Consider the following 18623-nt stretch of genomic DNA (forward strand, 5'->3'; position numbering starts at 1 on the left):
TTATTTTACACTCTTTATTGCAATGATAGAAACAGAAACATATGCCGGATGTGAATATTACTATCTTCAACTCTTCTACTCTGAATATTACTGTCTTCAACTCTTCTACTCCCTCCAAAGTGAGTCTGTGGGTCCTTGTGCGCATCTGGAAGTATGGCTGCTGCTTGCAGGTGATTTAATTAATAATGTAACATGAAGACCATCTTTACCGAGTGGACGTATGTGGTGAAGAAATTCATTCTGAACAGGGCCATTGACATATTCTGTAGTCATGTGACATTTAGTCAATATTAAAATGCACTCATTTTTGGTCCTCCTGATTTACAATTCTTGTGACATCAATTTTGTATCAAGAGTTCCATGTATTCAAAGCAACATCATGCAAATATGAACATGCCATTGACGGATTCTCATGTCAGCATTTTGAACATTTACATTTGACATATCCGCAGACTTCCATTGATTCAGAAACAATAACTATTAAACTTGACTTCATCAAACTTCTAATTCCAATGTCACATCCCCCAGATCATGGTATTCATTGATGTTTTCCTTATGGCTCTTTCAAACATGAAAATTAGTACAAAAACACATCCCGTACGATACAAATCTATATACTTGACTTGCAAGTCTGGCTTTTCAAATACTGACAACACCTAGGATCTTCATAGATGACTATCTGCATACACATTACTGATCATGCTGTCCACTATCTGTGTCACCCATCTGTAGTGTGGCCAAAGTGAACTGGCGATAGGGCCCGTCCTGCTATTCTAGCTTTCCCGAAACAAGGGGTTAAGGAGTTAACCCTGGGCATTCAGCGTGGCCGCCTTGGTTTGGCAGTTCGAGACGTACCGGCACTCTGGGTGGAGATGTGTGACAGGCCGAGGAGGCCACTCGCCGGCTTGGCCAGCCCACTGTTGTTGAGTAGCTGGTGGATGGCAGTTGTCTTGGTCAGCCCTCCAGTGGAGACCACAGGCACTGCCCGGAGCAGAGTGCTGCTGCCAGTATCTATGGAGTTAAGAACCTGACCCTGGGGCTTCCCACCGAGGGCCTAGGGAGAGAGGAGAGGTAGAGCCAGTCAGTAACAATGAGTCAGCACACACAGACACAAGGATACTTTTAGCAGGTTTTTGAGGCTGGGTGTACCTGAATGCTGCCCATGCTAGCTGTTGTGCTGGGCAGGCTAGGGGATTTGGTCACCATCTCCTGTAGACTGAAACTTAGGCCGTGGAGGAGGCTGCTGGCGGAAGGTGCTGCACACAAACACAGCGAGAAGGATTCAGCACAGTTCACATTTAGACACAGTCAATACAGGAAGCTCAACAACACAATTGCTGGTGACGACAGTTGAGAACCACCCCTATTTGTCTATTCAAAATAAGGACCTTGAAAAAACAACCAGAGACATTGCAAGGGTAACGCAAAAAGTAATCAATAACATTGTTTGCTCAGATCGGTTCTCGTGAAGTGCTCAAAGTCATGACATAAAACTCCACTTTAGTCCCATTCTTTTTACATTGATTCTCTGTTCCTCTGCATTGCAATTAACAAATCTGTGAAAATATACTGTACAACATATTTGGTTGTAGTTCACAGTGTTCTGTGAGATAGATCTGCTGCAGTGCCGAGTTAGGACAGTTGTGCAGGCAGGTAGGAGATACCTTGGGCAGTAGCAGGAGCTTGCGCCTGGACTTGTGAGGAGGACCCTGACACCATGCAACTCTGCAGATTGTGGAAAGAGCTGGAACCCGAGCTCTGGGAACTAGACACCCCTGTCAGACTACCAGACCTGCATTAACACACACAATCAATCTACTCAAAGTTGCTCTGATAAACAGAGCTGCTGTGATAGCTACCCTCCCCATAGTTTATTTTCTATACAATAACTTCCAACCAGTCCAAAACTCAATCCGTTTGCAGCACACACCGCTGCCCAACGGGCTAGAGTTTGGAAAGTTGGAGATCATGGTGTGTCAGGCCTACCGCTGGGCTGTGAGTAGTCTGGAGACTTCCTTGGCTCCAGATACAGTCTGTCCCACAGTCACATTCAGGGGCTTCCCAGAGGGTCCCACTGCATTGGAAAACAGACAATGAAGAGAATAAGCCAAATCTGATTGGACAATGCCACAATATGACATTGACAATGGTTTCTAATGAGTTTTGAAATGGTGGAAATGAATATGAATATGATCCATATAAGCCCTACAAATATTTAAATTAACTTGGAAACTATTTCTAATTTTTCTTTACTGAATCATTCATTTAGAGGAGCAGAAAACTGCCCACACTTAAATCTGAGCCAGTTACCTTCCTGTGCTGCAGAGCTGACAGCAACCCCTGCTGACTCTCCATGCAGGATGGTCACCTTGATCTTGGCTTTCTTTGAGGCCTTGGTGGGAGTGGGGCTGGGTGTCTGCCTTCTCTTCAGATGGGCCATCAGTTCATCTCTCTCCAGGCTCTCAGTCTGCTCACTGGATACAGGCACTGAGACACAGACAGACATCACTGACTGGGATATACAAACCAGACCACTTCAACCCTGATAAAAATTCTCAAAATTGTTATATGACCCTGTAAAAAATGTACATCAATTATCTGGTAACCTAATGTAGAAGGCGTAAAATAAACATCTAAAACTAGTTCCCCTACATACCGGTCTTGACGAGAAAAAATCTAAGTAAAAATGGAAGGTTCTCTTCTGCATTGTTCAACAAGTCCAGTAAATGTGGAGGAGTTCAGATGGAGTGTCGCCTTGTTAACGTCCAAAAGTAGAAGTCGCGTGCGTCATAACCGGAATAAACCCCGGAACATCCGGTAGTTGGGAACTCGGCAGAGGCTAATGATCTGGCAATAAGAGGGAGATGGCAGACAGAAGAGAAAAGAGGAGATACTTACCAAAGACACAGGAGGGAGCGCCAGGGGGCAGATTTTTCCTCACAAGCATGTTTTGTTTCATAAAAGCAGCAAACTGGGCTGGAATGAATTAAAAGGGATGAAAAAAAAGGGATGAAAAGATATCAGTTACGTTCCATTGTGCCCTTCTGTTGTCGTGACTGCTCTAACAAGATTCATGTCGAAGAAAACTATTTTCACCATTCAATATTTCATTCATATTTTCCAAAGCCCACATTGGCAATGGAGGGGACTGACTCATTAGAACAAACGCACACAAACAAATGTGTCAAATGTGAGAGCTGTGTGTGTGTGTTCATACACGCAAGTAAGCCCACAAACCTTGTGCCTGCTTGTGTGTGAGCACCGTCCCAGACCGCTGCATATGGGTCTTGAGGAGTTGTGTGGCGGTGATCAGGCTGGACTTCTGTGCCGGGGACAGTCCCGAGGTCTTTGGCTTGGGGCTGGAGGTGGGACTGCTGCAAACACTGGACATGTCCTGAGGACACAACAGAAAACACAGTTAATCAAATGATCAGCAATGTACACTGAGTGTACAAAACATTAGGAACACCTGCTCTTTCAACAACAGTCTGATCAGGTGAAAGATATGATCCCTTTTTGATGTCACTTGTTAACCCCCTAAGGTCAATGTCTGCACCCTGTGGAAATCGAATTAGCATAATAATACAAAATCCCCATAAGAATCTGTCAGCCTAAAATAGAGATGTTTCTTTTATTTGGATGCCGTCTCAAGCCATCCAACACAATCAATCACTCAATTCATGCAAATATGTACAAAAAGTATTTCAGCAGATTTTGTGCGTTTGTGTGTGAAAAGACCCCCCAAAATTAGCGACTTCGTTCGTAGGAAAATATTTTTTTTGTGGGCAAACTTCGGAAAAATCTTTTGAAAGTTAGAGCAATGCATGATGTTATACACTGACTTTTCTTTGACCCAGTTATTTATATAATAAAACAATTAAGTGACCCTTTGGTAAGTATTCAGACCCTTTGGCTTTTTTCATATTTTGTTTCGTTACAGCTTTGTTCTAAAATGTATTACATTGTTTTTCCGCCCCTCAATCTACACACAATACCCCATAATGACAAAGCAAAAACAGGTTAAGACGTTTTTGCTAATTTATAAAGAATAAAACAGAAATATCAAATTTACATAAGTATTCAGACCCTTTACTCAGTAACTTTGTTAAAGCACAATCTTGGCACACCTGTATTTGGGGAGTTTATCCCATTCTCTGCAGATCCTCAAGCTCTATCAGGTTGGATGGGGAGGCATTCAGGCCAAAGAGTTCAATCTTGTTTTCATCAAACCAGAGAATCCTGCTTCTTTAGCTGACTTTTGGCAAACTCCAAGCGGGCAGTCATGTCTTTTACTGAAGAGTGGCTTCTGTCTGGCCATTCTACCACAAAGGCCTGATTGGTGGAGTGCTGCAGAGATGGTTGTACTTCTGGATCGTTCTCCCATCTCCACAGAGGAACTCTGGACCTCTGTCAAAGTGACCATCGGGTTCTTGGTCACCTCCCTGACCAAGGCCCTTCTCCCCCGATTGCTGAGTTTGGCCAGGTGCCCAGCTCTAGGAAGAGTCTTGGTGGTTCCAAACTTATTCCATTTAACAATGATGGAGGCCACTGTGTTCTTGGAGACCTTCAATGCTACAGAAATGTTTTGGTACCCTTCTCCAGATCTGTGGCTCGACACAATCCTGTCTCGGAGCTCTATGGAAAATTCCTTCTACCTCATGGCTTGGTTTTTCTCTGGCATGCACTGTCAACTGTGGGACCTTATATACACAGGTGTGTGCCTTTCCAAATCACATCCAATCAAGTCTAATAGCAAAGGGTCTGAATACTAATGTAAATAAGGTATCTGTTGTTGTTTTTTAATACATTTGCAAAAAAATGTAAAACCTGTTTTTTCTTTGTCATTATGGGGTATTGTGTGTAGATTTATGAGTTTTTATTTTAATTTTATACATTTTAGAATAAAGCTGTAACATAACAAAATATGGAAAAAGTCATGGTGTCTGAATACTTTCGAAAGGCACTGTATGTGCCATCCAGAGGATGAATGGGCAAGACAATATATTTAAGTGCCTTTGAACAGGGTATGGTAGTAGGTGCCAGGCACCAGTTGGAGTGTGTCAAGAATGGCAATGGGGCAATGAGTTTCACACCCAACAGTTTCCCGTGTGTATCAAGAATGGCCCACCACCCAAAGGACATCCAGCTAACTTAACACAGCTGTGGGAAGCTTTGGAGTCAAGATGGGCTAGCATCCCTGTGGAACGCTTGACACCTTCTAGAGTCCATGCCCCGGCGGACTTAGGCTGTTCTGAGAGCAAAAGGTGTTCCTAATGTTTTGTACAGTCAGTGTATATAATTCCTAGCATTTCCTTGTTAGTTTTCCTAAGCGTGACTGAGTGATGCAGGATGTACCTCGGAGCCTGAGGGGGAGATAGGTACTCTGAGGGCAGGGGAAGAGGGGCGGGCCCTCTCTAGGTCAAAGGGTAACTCCCGCCAGGGCTGCTTCTTCTTCTCTGTGTCCAGGTTCCTCAGCTCTCCGGAGCTGTGGCCGTGGCTCTCCGCCCGCTCCAGCACTCCCGACAGGAAGTCTGCTATCTCATCCTACACATGAGAGACAACAGGCATATATCTGCATCAAACGCATTTCACTGACACTATATGTGAAGAGTTTGATGGCCATGGTTTTAATTCTCAAAATTCTTTGGAGTTTTCGTAGAAACTCCTGCACTTAGCCAACCATTGTCTGGATAAAACAAACATGGTTCCTTTCCAAGACAAGGACAAGAAAAATGGACCAACCTGAATGCAGCGATCCACCATGGTCTGTGTCAATCCCTCTGATTTGATCTTTGTTGAGTTGATCCTGAGGAAAGACACCATTTAATCATGACTGAGAAATAAACTGAAATGTCCTCAAATTCTTCAATTGAATAGCCATGCAGAAAATGACTGTGAGCAATCAACAAATTGAAAATTGCTTTCTTAAATTCCAATGTCTTCATATATATTTCAATAGCGTGTGAAGACCACTAAGCCTCCTCAGAGTAAACTCAGGGTAGGCTTAACCCACCTGAGGTTGTCTTCAGCTCCCCCCACCACCACCATGCTGTTGTCGACTCTAAGTTTCTCTCGGAACTCCTCCATGGCTTCTGTGCCACACTGCAAAGCGTTCTGACCAACCACAAACAGCACTGGGGTCTTCATGTCCAGTAAGGGGTCGTCCACATCCTGCCAGTCAACAATACAAATACAGTCAATACAAGTCTATGACTCACATCCCTGACCCGTGAAAGAATGTTGAAACTGTAAGACAAGTAGAAGCATCATATCCTAATGTCTCCACAAGGCAGAAAACTTTGGAGCATATTTCCTTACCCCTCTTGCCCCATTGATTGTTAGCAGAGGAAAGCCAAGACACACCACAGCGGTCAGGTACTCCATGAGAGAGACCTGGGAGAGGACAACCACGTCAATATGTGCGCCAATGTCACATCCACCCATCACACACGTCAAACCGTGGATTAGTATTCAATAACCAACAGATGTATATCTTTCTGAGCATCACAGAGAATTATCTTAGGAAATGTGGACACCATATATACTGAACAAAAATATAAACGCAACGTGTAAAGTGTTTGTCCCATGTCTATGCCCTCCCAGGCCCACCCATGGCTGCGACCCTGCACAGTCATGTGAAACTCATAGATTAGGATCTCATTTCTTATTGACTGATTTCCTGATATGAACTATAACTCATTGAAATAGTTGCATGTTGCGTTTATATGTGTTCAGTATAGATAGAGACAGCATTCATAAAGCAGCCTTACGTGACAGGCGATGAGAGCTCCCACATTCCAGCCAACCAAGATAATGGGTTTGTGAGGGAAGTGACTGTGGACCTGGTGCATAAATGCATTGAAAAGCAAATGAATAGAAGCAAATGAAGACAGATCAGTCTGGTACATAGTATTCAAACAACAATCTCAATTAGCAGCAATGGTCAAATCCATTAGGAACATTAATCTGGATACACAACTTCAGATTCATAGACCAGCCTTACCTCCAATGACTTTGGCCCTGACTGTGGCCAACATGTGCTCCAGACACTGAGCGATACCCACATTGGCTCCACTGTTTACATGGGTACTTACTGGGATGACCTGGGATAGACACATTATACAGTAAGTAATTCAATTACTTTCCCAAAAGCCTATTGGGTGTGAATAAAACACAGAGACGCAGTCACACTTGAGTATGAATAGAATAGATATAAACCTTTCCCAAGCAGGAGAGTTGTGACTGCCAAAATCTAAATCGGCGCGGGGTAGAAAGAGCAGGATTGGTGGGACCTGATGGTACAATTAAGATGAGTGGGGAGCCAGGAAGCTTGCTCTGCAATACAAACAAGCACAAAGATAGGCATCTGGTTATCATCACATCATTTGGGAAATGTAATCAAAGTAGTGCAAGTCAAAACAGTGGTCAAAGTAAGACAGTTAGCCGTATAAAACAGTATAAAGATGAAACTACTAAGAGCTTTCTCTTACTGCCACAACTATCACTTTCATCCCTATTATAATTTGGAATGTGTGTTTGTTTCCATTGTCCTATTCATTCTTTGACTGCAGTGAATTCTGATTGCTCCCAGCACCACTGACAGGGATATCAGCATTAGAGACGTACCGGTTTGTTGTGAGACAGAACGCCCACGGCTGGATCCCACGGCCTCTTCAGGAGCAGAGAGAGGGCTTCTGCACCAGCCGCTCCAGTCTTTACTGAAGACGTCAGCAGCATTCTGTCAATCAGCAAGGGCAACTGCACAGACAGAGAGGAATGGTGAATCACCCTGATAGAATGTATCCCTCTATATAAGAATGCATGTGTCATAACATCAAAGTGTAACATTTTGAGAGAGAGAGACAATGAGTACCTTGCTCTTGAGTGTCTGCAGTACGTCCAGGTAAGCAGCCAGCATGGCTAGACTGAGAGACTCTATCAGGGTGCTGTGTAGCCACTGGGTCAGTTTGGTGTCCCAGTTGACACTGGCCAGTGCATGGCGCACCTTCCGGGCACATTTGTCCACAGCAATCCTGCGCAATACTGGCTCATTGGAGGCCTACGAGTCAGAAGGGTGGTGAGATGGTAAGACAACAGGGACAGGAACTTTGATAGTCATTCAAACTGAAACATGTCAATGCAATATTTTCATGTTGAATCACATTTGAAACAAAATACGCACCACATACAAAAGCATTTAGCTGGTGTTTATGAACTCACATTTTCATTGGCAAGCCGGGCCAGTCGTTCAGCTTGCAGAGCTTTCAGCAGCTTATTAAATAATTTGTTTTGAGTGACCGACCATCCAGCCCTGTAATACAAGCAGTGTGTACCAATATTGAAGTATGAAGATGATCACTATTTGAAATGGAGATTGAGAGACATTAATAATTTAGGGAAAAAGTGTATACAAGAGCTGAGCAAACAAGGTAACCACCACAGAAGTCCGAAATAATGTATATTTTGAAAAACTCTATAGGGTTATTCAAAGGGATGTTGGGTAGAGGCCACTCACTTGTTGATGCGTTCGTCCCAGTCATCAGGGGGTGGGGGACCATCGGCAACTGTGCGAGCAAATAAAACATGTCGCTCACACTCCTTCATAACACTGCGTGCTTTCTGGTTGTCATAGAGTCGGATAGGTGTAGGCGTGACAGATTCCACATCTATTGACAGATCTGATTCCCTGCAAAAGACACAAACATACTACAGTCAATGATGTTATCCAGTTTTAGCAGTCACTTAATTATTGCCTTGATAAAGTTACAAAATCAAATTTGTTCTGAGGCAGAAAGATAGACATGTCTTCAGTGTTGTCATATGTGTGCATAAAATAATTTGGGCATGGAGTCATTAGTGAGGATTATGAGGGTTGACACTCACGGAGTGGCATCAGGTTGGCGACGGGGTGTGACGAACAGCATGCGCGTGGGCCGGGCACTGCTGGCGTCCGGGTGGGCATTCCATGGCTTGGCATAGCTGTGATCCAATAACACCAAGTCCTGCTCACGCTCATGAACAGACAACTGGAACAGCAAGGATGTACCCATCCTCTGCGCTGAAGTCTGGAAGTCCCCACTACGATAGATCCTCTACTGAGACCCCAAGGCTCTACAGCTCTGAGAGAGTGGTCCTTTCAACCCAAGCCTGAAGGGGGAGGAACCATGATCAATATCATACACGTCAAAACATAATGGGACATCACGTCATGTGAGTTGGACCACTCATCTTTAACCCACAGCTGGTTCGTTACAAGCACCCTTCTTATGCATTGGCTTAATAACCAACTTTGTAACGCTAGCTAGCGGCATTATTTTAGCTAGCTAGATTCTTTAGAGATGTTCTCATAATGTTGATAGCAAGCAACATGCGTTTGCTTCATGCATGGCGGAGAGCGATCTGTGCGTTGTTGACATTACTTTATTATGTAGCTGGCTAACTTGCTAACGTAAGCTAGCTACATGCCTAGACAGATGCGCTAACGCCAACTAGCTAGTTAGCTACCTAACACGAAATATGCATTACACTAACGTTAGCGTAGCTTACAGAATGGGTAACTAACAATCATACCGGGCATTACAACGTGGCTACGTAGCTAGCTAACTTGGCGTGCATAGTAGCACGCGCTAGTCGTATTGGCTACTCACCTTTTCATACTACTACCATTGATAGCATTATGTGATTACAATCGAAATCTAATTAAGTTAAAATTCAATAAAATATAAACGTCAAAATCTAAATTCCGTGTAAATTGTCACATTTAAGAAGGACTACTCCGCCTCGGGTTTATGTAAATCATTGATTATAGCCGATTTCCTTTTGTTTTGAGTGGGCGCGTGCCACTGTCAGTACACGGATGTAAAACACCGCCTGGGTAGCTATTTCCTACGGGCGGTGCATGTACTGGGGCCTTGGCCAGCGCCTGCTCTGAACCCTGAAAATCAGTGGCTCTATGTTAACCAGATGGTAAAGAATGTATTAAAAATCTACTCAGTACACAATTGTCAGAAAATGAAATAAAAACTGCATGGTGGATTTCCGTACGACTTTTACCAGTGCGTTCCGTAGTAAAGTGGAGCTGTTTTGTACATTTTGTCCTATGCCTAATTGTCATGATGATGAGAGTTTAGAACACATTTTATGGAACTGCTACTACACACTGTAAACCATGTTATGTAATAATGAATCCATGTATTGATGTGAAAGCTGATTTGTATTTATGTGAACTATTATGATTGTAAAATGTGAAAACAGTCAATAAATATGATTTTTAAACCAATAGCCCCTTACCCTAATTCAAACCCTGGTGTTTTAGGTCCCCACAAGGATAGAAGAAGCCCCCCCCCCCCCAACACCACCACACACAAAAAAAAAAAATTGTCTGAATGATCTGAATGATATTTTTTATTGATATTTTACTGGCAGTAAATGACAGACAACACCAATCATTTCCCCACGCCACCAAAGTACGGGCATGGCACAGCTCGATCATTCTTCTTAAATACGTCATATTTACACCTCTTCATATCAAGTTCCGTCGTGCAGTCATTTGGAACATCGCAGGGAAATGCAGCCCTACACCAAACAAATCAAATTAGCAAATGATATTGTACAGTTCTTTATTTTCATTAGAGCCAACAGTGAACTACTTTTATTCCAACAAACTGAAATGGTAAAGACAACGTGCCATGATTATGACCATTTATAACAACATGTTTGTATCATGTTTCTTACGCATGGCAGCACATCTCATCCACTGTTCCTCCACCTAGACCCTAGAGAATGCCATGTACCATCCAAATGGTCCTGGCAATGGATCATGCCCAAAAAGACACTATGTGATTCATCAGAGTAGGCTTCCTAACACAGCATCAGTTTCTGAAATGTAAAACATAGTTGACATTCTTTTCATTAATTTGTGCTCTACAGGCTAATGTAGGCCTATATGTTTTGTCTTGTTTGTTGAGGGGTTGTTGTTTTGTCCTTTGCCTGGTTTCATATTTTGAAAGATGACACGCAGCATGGGACAGTGGAGGCAGAGCAAACAGGATTACAGCTAGAGCTGTACCTATAGGAAATGAGAGAACAATCAATAAACCCCACAGATAGATTTTCAGTTCCATTTTTGTTCCACATTTTGTTAGCAGTTTAGTTTCTCACTCACTATATGACTTTGCCTCAATGCCCTTTACTTCAGCTTATTATCTGACATACCTAAAATGTAACTGAATTAGACATTGTCATATTAATAATAATTTATTAACCACAGAAGAAGAAACAAACATGTCTCTTTTTGAATTGCAATTGCTCCAAAATTGGAAGAAATCCCCAGAGATTTTGGGGATCATTGGAATGATCAGTTTTGTGCAAGAGCTGTCAATGCCGGGAAAAATATTAGGATCTGAGCTCCGGAAAACTCAGACAGCGAGTACTACAGCTACAAGGGCTTTTAAGCAATGGTCCTGAAGGCAGGCTGCGATCCAAGGTACCGCTTCACCATGATCGACGTGGGCGCATATGGTCTAGAGGGAGATGTGGGAATCTTCTCATGACGCAAGTTTGGCTCCCAACTCATTGCAGGCCAGATGCCGCTATCAAGGCCGGAGTGCTTGCATGGACCCCAAACACAGAGCCCATATGTCTTCGTGGGATACCAGGCATTCCCTCTGAGGGTAAACCTGATGTGACCATATCCAGATAAGATATGCTAACTAAACTCAGCAAAAAAAGAAACGTCCTCTCACTGTCAACTGCGTTTATTTTCAGCAAACTTAACATGTGTAAATATTTGTCTGAACATAACAAGATTCAACAACTGAGAGATAAACTGAACAAGTTCCACATACATGTGACTAACAGAAATTGAATAATGTGTCCCTGAACAAAGGGGGGATCAAAATCAAAAGTAACAGTCAGTATCTGGTGTGGCCACCAGCTGCATTAAGTACTGCAGTGCATCACCTCCTCATGGACTGCACCAGATTTGCCAGTTCTTGCTGTGAGATGTTACCCCACTCTTCCACCAAGGCACCTGCAAGTTCCCAGACGTTTCTGGGGGGAATGGCCCTAGCCCTCACCCTCCGATCCATTGGGATTGAGATCCGGGCACTTCGCTGGCCATGGCAGAACACTGACATTCCTGTCTGGCAGGAAATCACGCACAGAATGAGCAGTATGGTTGGTAGCATTGTCATGCTGGATGGTCATGTCAGGATGAGCCTGCAGGAAGGGTACCATATGAGGGAGGAGGATGTCTTCCCTGTAACGCACAGCGTTGAGATTGCCTGCAATGACAACAAGCTTAGTCCGATGATGCTGTGACACACCGTCCCAGACCATGTTGGACCCTTCACCTCCAAATCGATCCCGCTCCAGAGTACAGGCTTCAGTGTAATGCTCATTCCTTTAACGATAAACGCAAATCCGACCATCACCCCTGGTGAGACAAAACAGTGACTCATCAGTGAAGAGCACTTTTTGCCAGTCCTGTCTGGTCCAGCGAGTTGAGTTGATGCCAAAGAGCTCCATTTTGGTCTCATCTGACCACAACACTTTCACCCAGTTGTCCTCTGAATCATTCAGATGTTCATTGGCAAACTTCAGACGGGCATGTATATGTGCTTTCTTGAGCAGGGGGACCTTGCGGGCGCTCCAGGATTTCAGTCCTTCACAGCGTTGTGTGTGACCAATTGTTTTCTTGGTGACTATGGTCCCAGCTGCCTTGATATCATTGATAAGATCCTCCCGTGTAGTTCTGGGCTGATTCCTCACCGGTCTTATGATCATTGAAACTCCACGAGGTGAGATCTTGCATGGAGCCCCAGGCCGAGGGAGATTGACAGTTCTTATGTGTTTCTTCCATTTGCGAATAATCGCACCAACTGTTGTCACCTTCTCACCAAGCTGCTTGGCGATGGTCTTGTAGCCCATTCCAGCCTTTTGTAAGTCTACAATCCTGTCCCTGACATCTTTGGAGAGCTCTTTGGTCTTGGCCATGGTGGAGAGTTTAGAATCTGATTGATTGATTGCTTCTGTGGACAGGTGTCTTTTATACAGGTAACAAGCTTAGATTAGGAGCACTCCCTTTAAGAGTGTGCTCCTAATCTCAGCTCTTTGCCTGTATAAAAGACACCTGGGAGCCAGAAATTTTTCTGATTGAGAGGGGGTCAAATACTTATTCCCCTCATTAAAATGTAAATCCATTTATAACATTTTTGACATGCGTTTTTCTGGATTTTTGTTGTTGTTATTCTGTCGCTCAAATAAACCTACCATTAAAATTATAGACTGATCATATCTTTGTCAGTGGGCAAACGTATAAAATCAGCAGGGGATCAAATACTTTACCCCTCACTGTACGCACTCTTCTTCTGGTTGATGTCTGTTTATATGTCATGTTGTGAGCTACACATTTGGTTTTGCTGTTTGGATCTTTATGTATTTCTTATTCACATTTTACAAATCACAATAAAGACTACCATAACAGAAGTCACTTCATCAATGTTGTTTAAGTTTTTCATCTTTTTTTGGAGGCTAGACCCTCAAGACATATACCTAACCTTGTGTCATGTGTGGTGGCCTTTCAATGAGGACTTTCCTGCTATGGTAAATGGTGAGAATGGCTGTCCAGCTGTAGACAATAAAGGCTAGACCATCGAGACATTAACCTGATCTACATAACACAGGGTTGTACATGGTCATGTGTAGTGAGTGGCCTTTCAATATAAACCTTCCTGCTATGGTACATGGGTGAGTATCCAGGTGTATAAGGGCAGACCCCTGTGACATTAACCTCATCTGCTTATCTCATGTACAAAGCAGTACACATTTACTGAGTGACTAATTCAAAACAGTAATGTTTTCTGTCACAAGTACAAATAACCAGACAAATACATTTGCAGACATTTTAGATATGTATTTACTCTCACAAGAGGAAAATAGTGATATGTAAAACAATGTAATTACACAGGTAAAAAGTCTGATGAAAGTAACATGTGAATGAGGAAATACAAAACGTTTAAATATATATACTGTATATATACATTTGAAGTTGTAAGTTTACATACACCTTAGCCAAATATATTTAAACTCAGTTTTTCACAATTCCTGACATTTAATCCTAGTAGAAATTCCCTGTCTTAGGTCAGTTAGGATCACCACTTTATTTTAAGAATGTGAAATGTCAGAATAATAGTAGAGAGAATGCTTTATTTCAGCTTTTATTTCTTTCATCACATTCCCAGTGGGTCAGAAGTTTACATACACTCAATTAGTATTTGGTAGCATTGCTTTTAAATTGTTTAACTTGGGTCAAACGTTTCAGGTAGCCTTCCACAAGCTTCCCACGATAAATTGTGTGAATTTTCGCCCATTCCTCCTGACAGACCTGATGTAACTGAGTCAGGTTTGTAGGCTCCTTGCTCGCACACGCTTTTTCAGTTCTGCCCACAAATTGTTTATGGGATTGAGGTCAGGGCTTTGTGATGGCCACTCCAATGCCTTGACTTTGTTGTCCTTAAGCCATTTTGCCACAACTTTGGAAGTATGCTTTGGGTCATTGTCCATTTGCGACCAAGCTTTAACTTCCTGACTGATGTCTTGAGATGTTGCTTCAATATATCCACATAATTATCCCACCGCATGATGCCATCTATTTTGTGAAGTGCACCAGTCCTTCCTGCAGCAAAGCACCCCCACAAAATGATGCTCCCACCCCCGTGCTTCACGGTTGGGATGGTGTTCTTCGGCTTGCAAGCATCCCCCTTTTTCCTCCAAACATAATGATGGTTATTATGGCCAAACAGTTATATTTTATTTCATCAGACCAGAGGACATTTCTCCAAAAAGCACGATATTTGTTCCCATGTGCAGTTGCAAACCGTAGTCTGGCTTTTTATGTCGGACTTGGAGCAGTGGCTTCTTCCTTGCTGAGTGACCTTTCAAGTTATGTCGATATAGGACTCATTTTACTGTGGATATAGATACTTTTGTACCTGTTTCATCCAGCATCTTCACGAGGTACTTTTACTGTGCTGTTGTGGGATAGATTTGCACTTTTCGAACCAAAGTACGTTCATCTCTAGGAGACAGAACGCTTATCCTTCCTGAGCGGTATGATGTTTATACTTGCGTACTATTGTTTGTACAAATGAGCGTGGTACCTTCAGGCGTTTGGAAATTGCTCCCAAGGATGAACCAGACTTGTGGAGGTCTACAATTGGAGTCTTGGCTGATTTCTTTATATTTTCCCATGATGTCAAGCAAAGAGGCACTGAGTTTGAAGGTAGGCCTTGAAATACATCCACAGGTACACCTCCAATTGACTGAAATGATGTCAGAAGCTTCTAAAGCCTTGACATTATTTTCTGGAATTTTCCAAGATGTTTAAAAGCACAGTAATCTGTCTTTAAGCAATTGTTGGAAAAATGACTTGTGTCGTGCACAAAGTAGATGCTCTAACCATCTTGCCAAAACTATAGTTTGTTGTGGAGTGGTTGAAAAACTAGTTTTAATGACTCCACTGTAACGCTCAATGAGTGAATGGGTGTGGAGTCAGGCGCAGAGAGCAAAGGATGCGGGAAAAAACATGCTTTAATGTCCAAAATCAAAGGAACAAAATCGTATACCCATACCAGGCGTAACTATAAAAACAATATAGTACCCTTAGGTAAAATACCAGGACAGCGAGAAAACCCAACAAACACTAACACCTCTCACAAATACAGAAGAACAAGCCTGCACAAACAGAAACGGGCTAAATAAACTTAAATAACCCCACCCTAACAACCAAAAGGTGAACAAGTGAAACCAATTAGACAAAAACCAAACGAACACGGAACAAAGGATCGTTGGCAGCTAGTAGACCGGCAACGACAACCGCCGAGCACCACCCGAACAAGAAGGGAAGCCACCTTCGGTAATATTCGTGACAGTACCCCCCCCTCGGGGACGACCCGGGGGCCAAGGCGCAGGGCGATCCAGATGGAGGCGATGGAACTCTCTCAACATAGATGGATCCAGAATATCCTCCACCGGGACCCAGCACCTCTCCTCCGGACCGTACCCCTCCCAGTCAACGAGGTACTGCAGGCCCCTCACCCGGCGTCTTGAGTCCAGAATAGCTTGTATCGTGTACGCCGGGGACCCCTCGATGTCCAGAGGGGGCGGAGGGACCTCCGGAACCTCACCTTCCTGCATGGGACCAGCTACCACCGGCCTGAGGAGAGACACATGAAACGAGGGATTAATGCGATAATACGAAGGAAGTAATAATCGATAACAAACCTCGTTTATTCTCCTCAGGACTTTAAATGGCCCTACACACTGCGGACCCAGCTTCCGGCAGGGCAAGCGAAGGGGCAGGTTTCGGGTCGAGAGCCAGACCCTGTCTCCCGGTGCAAACACGGGGGCCTCACTGCGGTGCCGGTCAGCGCTCTTCTTCTGCCGTCCACTCGCCTGACGTAATGACTCCTGGACGGCCCTCCAGGTCTCCTTAGAGCGCTGCACCCACTCCTCCACCGCAGGAGCCTCAGTCTGGCTCTGATGCCATGGTGCCAGGACCGGCTTGTACCCCAACACGCACTGAAACGGTGACATGTTGGTAGAGGAGTGGCTTAGTGAATTCTGGGCCATTTCAGCCCAGGGGATGTATCTCGCCCACTCCCCTGGCCGGTCCTGGCAATACGACAGCAGAAACCTACCCACCTCCTGGTTCACTCTCTCCACTTGCCCATTACTCTCTGGGTGATACCCTGAGGTCAGGCTGACCGAGACCCCCAGACGTTCCATAAATGCCCTCCACACTCGGGAGGTAAACTGGGGACCCCGATCAGAAACAATATCCTCGGGCACCCCATAGTCCCGGAAGACATGGGTGAAAAGAGCCTCCGCAGTCTGCAGGGCCGTAGGGAGACCAGGCAACGGGACAAGACGGCAGGACTTAGAGAACCGGTCCACAACGACCAGGATCGTCGTGTTTCCCTGAGAGGGGGGAAGGTCAGTAAGAAAATCCACCGATAGATGGGTCCACGGCCGTTGTGGAACGGGGAGGGGTTGTAACTTCCCTCGTGGCAGGTGCCTAGGAGCCTTACTCTGGGCGCACACCGAACAGGAGGAGACATAGAATCGCACATCCCTTATCAAGGTGGGCCACCAGTACTTCCCCCTAAGACCTCGCACTGTCCTTGAAATACCCGGGTGACCCGACGAGGGTAGACTATGAGCCCATCGAATCAATTGATCACGAACAGCGAGCGGCACGTATCTACGACCCTCCGGACACTGTGCGCAGGTTCCTCCCTTAGCGCCCGCTCGATGTCCGCGTCCACCTCCCATACTACTGGTGCCACCAGCTTAGCCGCCGGAATGATGGGAGTAGGATCGATGGACCGGTCCTCAGTGTCATAGAGGCAGGACAGCGCGTCGGCCTTAGTGTTGAGGGAACCTGGTCGATACGAGATCGTAAAACGAAATCTGGTGAAATACATGGCCCACCTTGCCTTACGAGGATTCATTCTCCTAGCTGATCGGATATACTCCAGGTTACGGTGGTCAGTCCAGATGAGGAAAGGGTGCTTAGCCCCCTCAAGCCAGTTTTTCCACACCTTCAGGGCCTTAACTACTCCCTGTCCCCCACATCATAATTCCGCTCCGGGAGGTTCTTCGGAAAAAAAGCACAGGGGCGGAGCTTCGGTGGCGTACCCGAGCGCTGTGAGAGCACCGCTCCAACCCCAGCCTTGGATGCGTCCACCTCTACTATGAACGCCAAAGAAGGGTCCGGATGCGCCAACACCGGCGCCTCAGTGAACAGCGCCTTCAACCTACGGAAAGCTCCGTCCGCCTCTGCTGACCACTGCAAACGCACCGCCCCCCCCCTTCAGCAGTGAGGTGATAGGAGCTGCTACCTGACCAAAACCCCGGATAAACCTCCGGTAGTAATTGGCAAACCCTAAGAACCGCTGCACCTCCTTTACCGTGGTCGGAGTCTGCCAATTACGCACGGCCTTGACGCGGTCACCCTCCATTACCACCCCCGAGCTGGAAATGCGTACAGGTCATGCTCCAGCAGTCGCCCAAGAACCTTGCGCACCAGAGACACATGCGCGGTGCGTGTAGCGGAGTAGATCAAAATATCGTCAATATACACCACAACACCCTGTCCGTGCAGGTCTCTGAGAATCTCGTCAACGAAGGATTGAAAGATAGCTGGAGCATTCTTTAACCCGTACGGCATGACGAGGTACTCATAATGGCCAGATGTGGTACTAAACGCGGTTTTCCACTCATCTCCCTCCCGAATACGCACCAGATTATAGGCGCTCCTGAGATCCAGTTTCGTGAAGAACTGCGCTCCGTGAAATGATTCCACTGCTGTAGCGATGAGAGGTAGTGTGTAACTAAAACCCACCGTGATGGAATTGAGACCTCGTTAATCAATAGACAGACGCAAACCACTATCCTTTTTCTTCACAAAAAAGAAACTCGAGGAGACGGGTGACATGGAGGGCCGAATGTACCCCTGTCCCAGAGCTTCCGTGACATATGTCTCCATAGCCAACGTCTCCTCCTGGGATAAAGGATACACATGACTCCTGGGGAGTGCAGCGTTTACCTGGAGGTTTATC

At 44.9% G+C, this 18623-nt stretch overlaps 1 protein-coding gene across 1 annotated transcript; it reads right to left on the reverse strand.

The window, feature by feature from the left end:
- LOC115111588 (KAT8 regulatory NSL complex subunit 3-like) lies at positions 1–18232 on the reverse strand. The gene is made up of 25 exons (XM_065011141.1): positions 18051–18232; positions 17244–17472; positions 16705–16980; positions 16403–16539; positions 16188–16216; positions 12892–13031; positions 8884–9092; positions 8516–8686; positions 8221–8311; positions 7874–8059; positions 7627–7758; positions 7219–7335; positions 7007–7103; positions 6771–6844; positions 6319–6393; positions 6014–6171; positions 5743–5806; positions 5356–5544; positions 3238–3394; positions 2899–2976; positions 2311–2487; positions 1987–2074; positions 1665–1792; positions 1150–1256; positions 1–1054 (listed from the first exon to the last, which is right to left on the reverse strand). Exons 1-25 carry the CDS (start codon positions 18230–18232, stop codon positions 818–820), a joined length of 3528 nt encoding a protein of 1175 aa, XP_064867213.1. The 3' UTR covers positions 1–817.
- Between the last annotated feature and the right edge of the window lie 391 nt (positions 18233–18623).

This window comes from Oncorhynchus nerka, linkage group LG27 (genome assembly GCF_034236695.1).
Source record: "Oncorhynchus nerka isolate Pitt River linkage group LG27, Oner_Uvic_2.0, whole genome shotgun sequence".
Taxonomy (NCBI): Eukaryota; Metazoa; Chordata; class Actinopteri; order Salmoniformes; family Salmonidae; genus Oncorhynchus; species Oncorhynchus nerka.

What these genes read in the sequence shown, in the direction of transcription:
- LOC115111588 (XM_065011141.1), bottom strand. Translation starts at nt 18,232, where the DNA reads ATGCCGTACGGGTTAAAGAATGCTCCAGCTATCTTTCAATCCTTCGTT. An exon ending in CCAAGCAGCTTGGTGAGAAG is followed by an intron (nt 9,093 to 12,891) that starts GTGACAACAGTT and finishes GGGTCTCAGTAG; the next exon opens with AGGATCTATCGTAGTGGGGA. An exon ending in AACTCTCCTGCTTGGGAAAG is followed by an intron (nt 7,104 to 7,218) that starts GTTTATATCTAT and finishes TGTCTATCCCAG; the next exon opens with GTCATCCCAGTAAGTACCCA.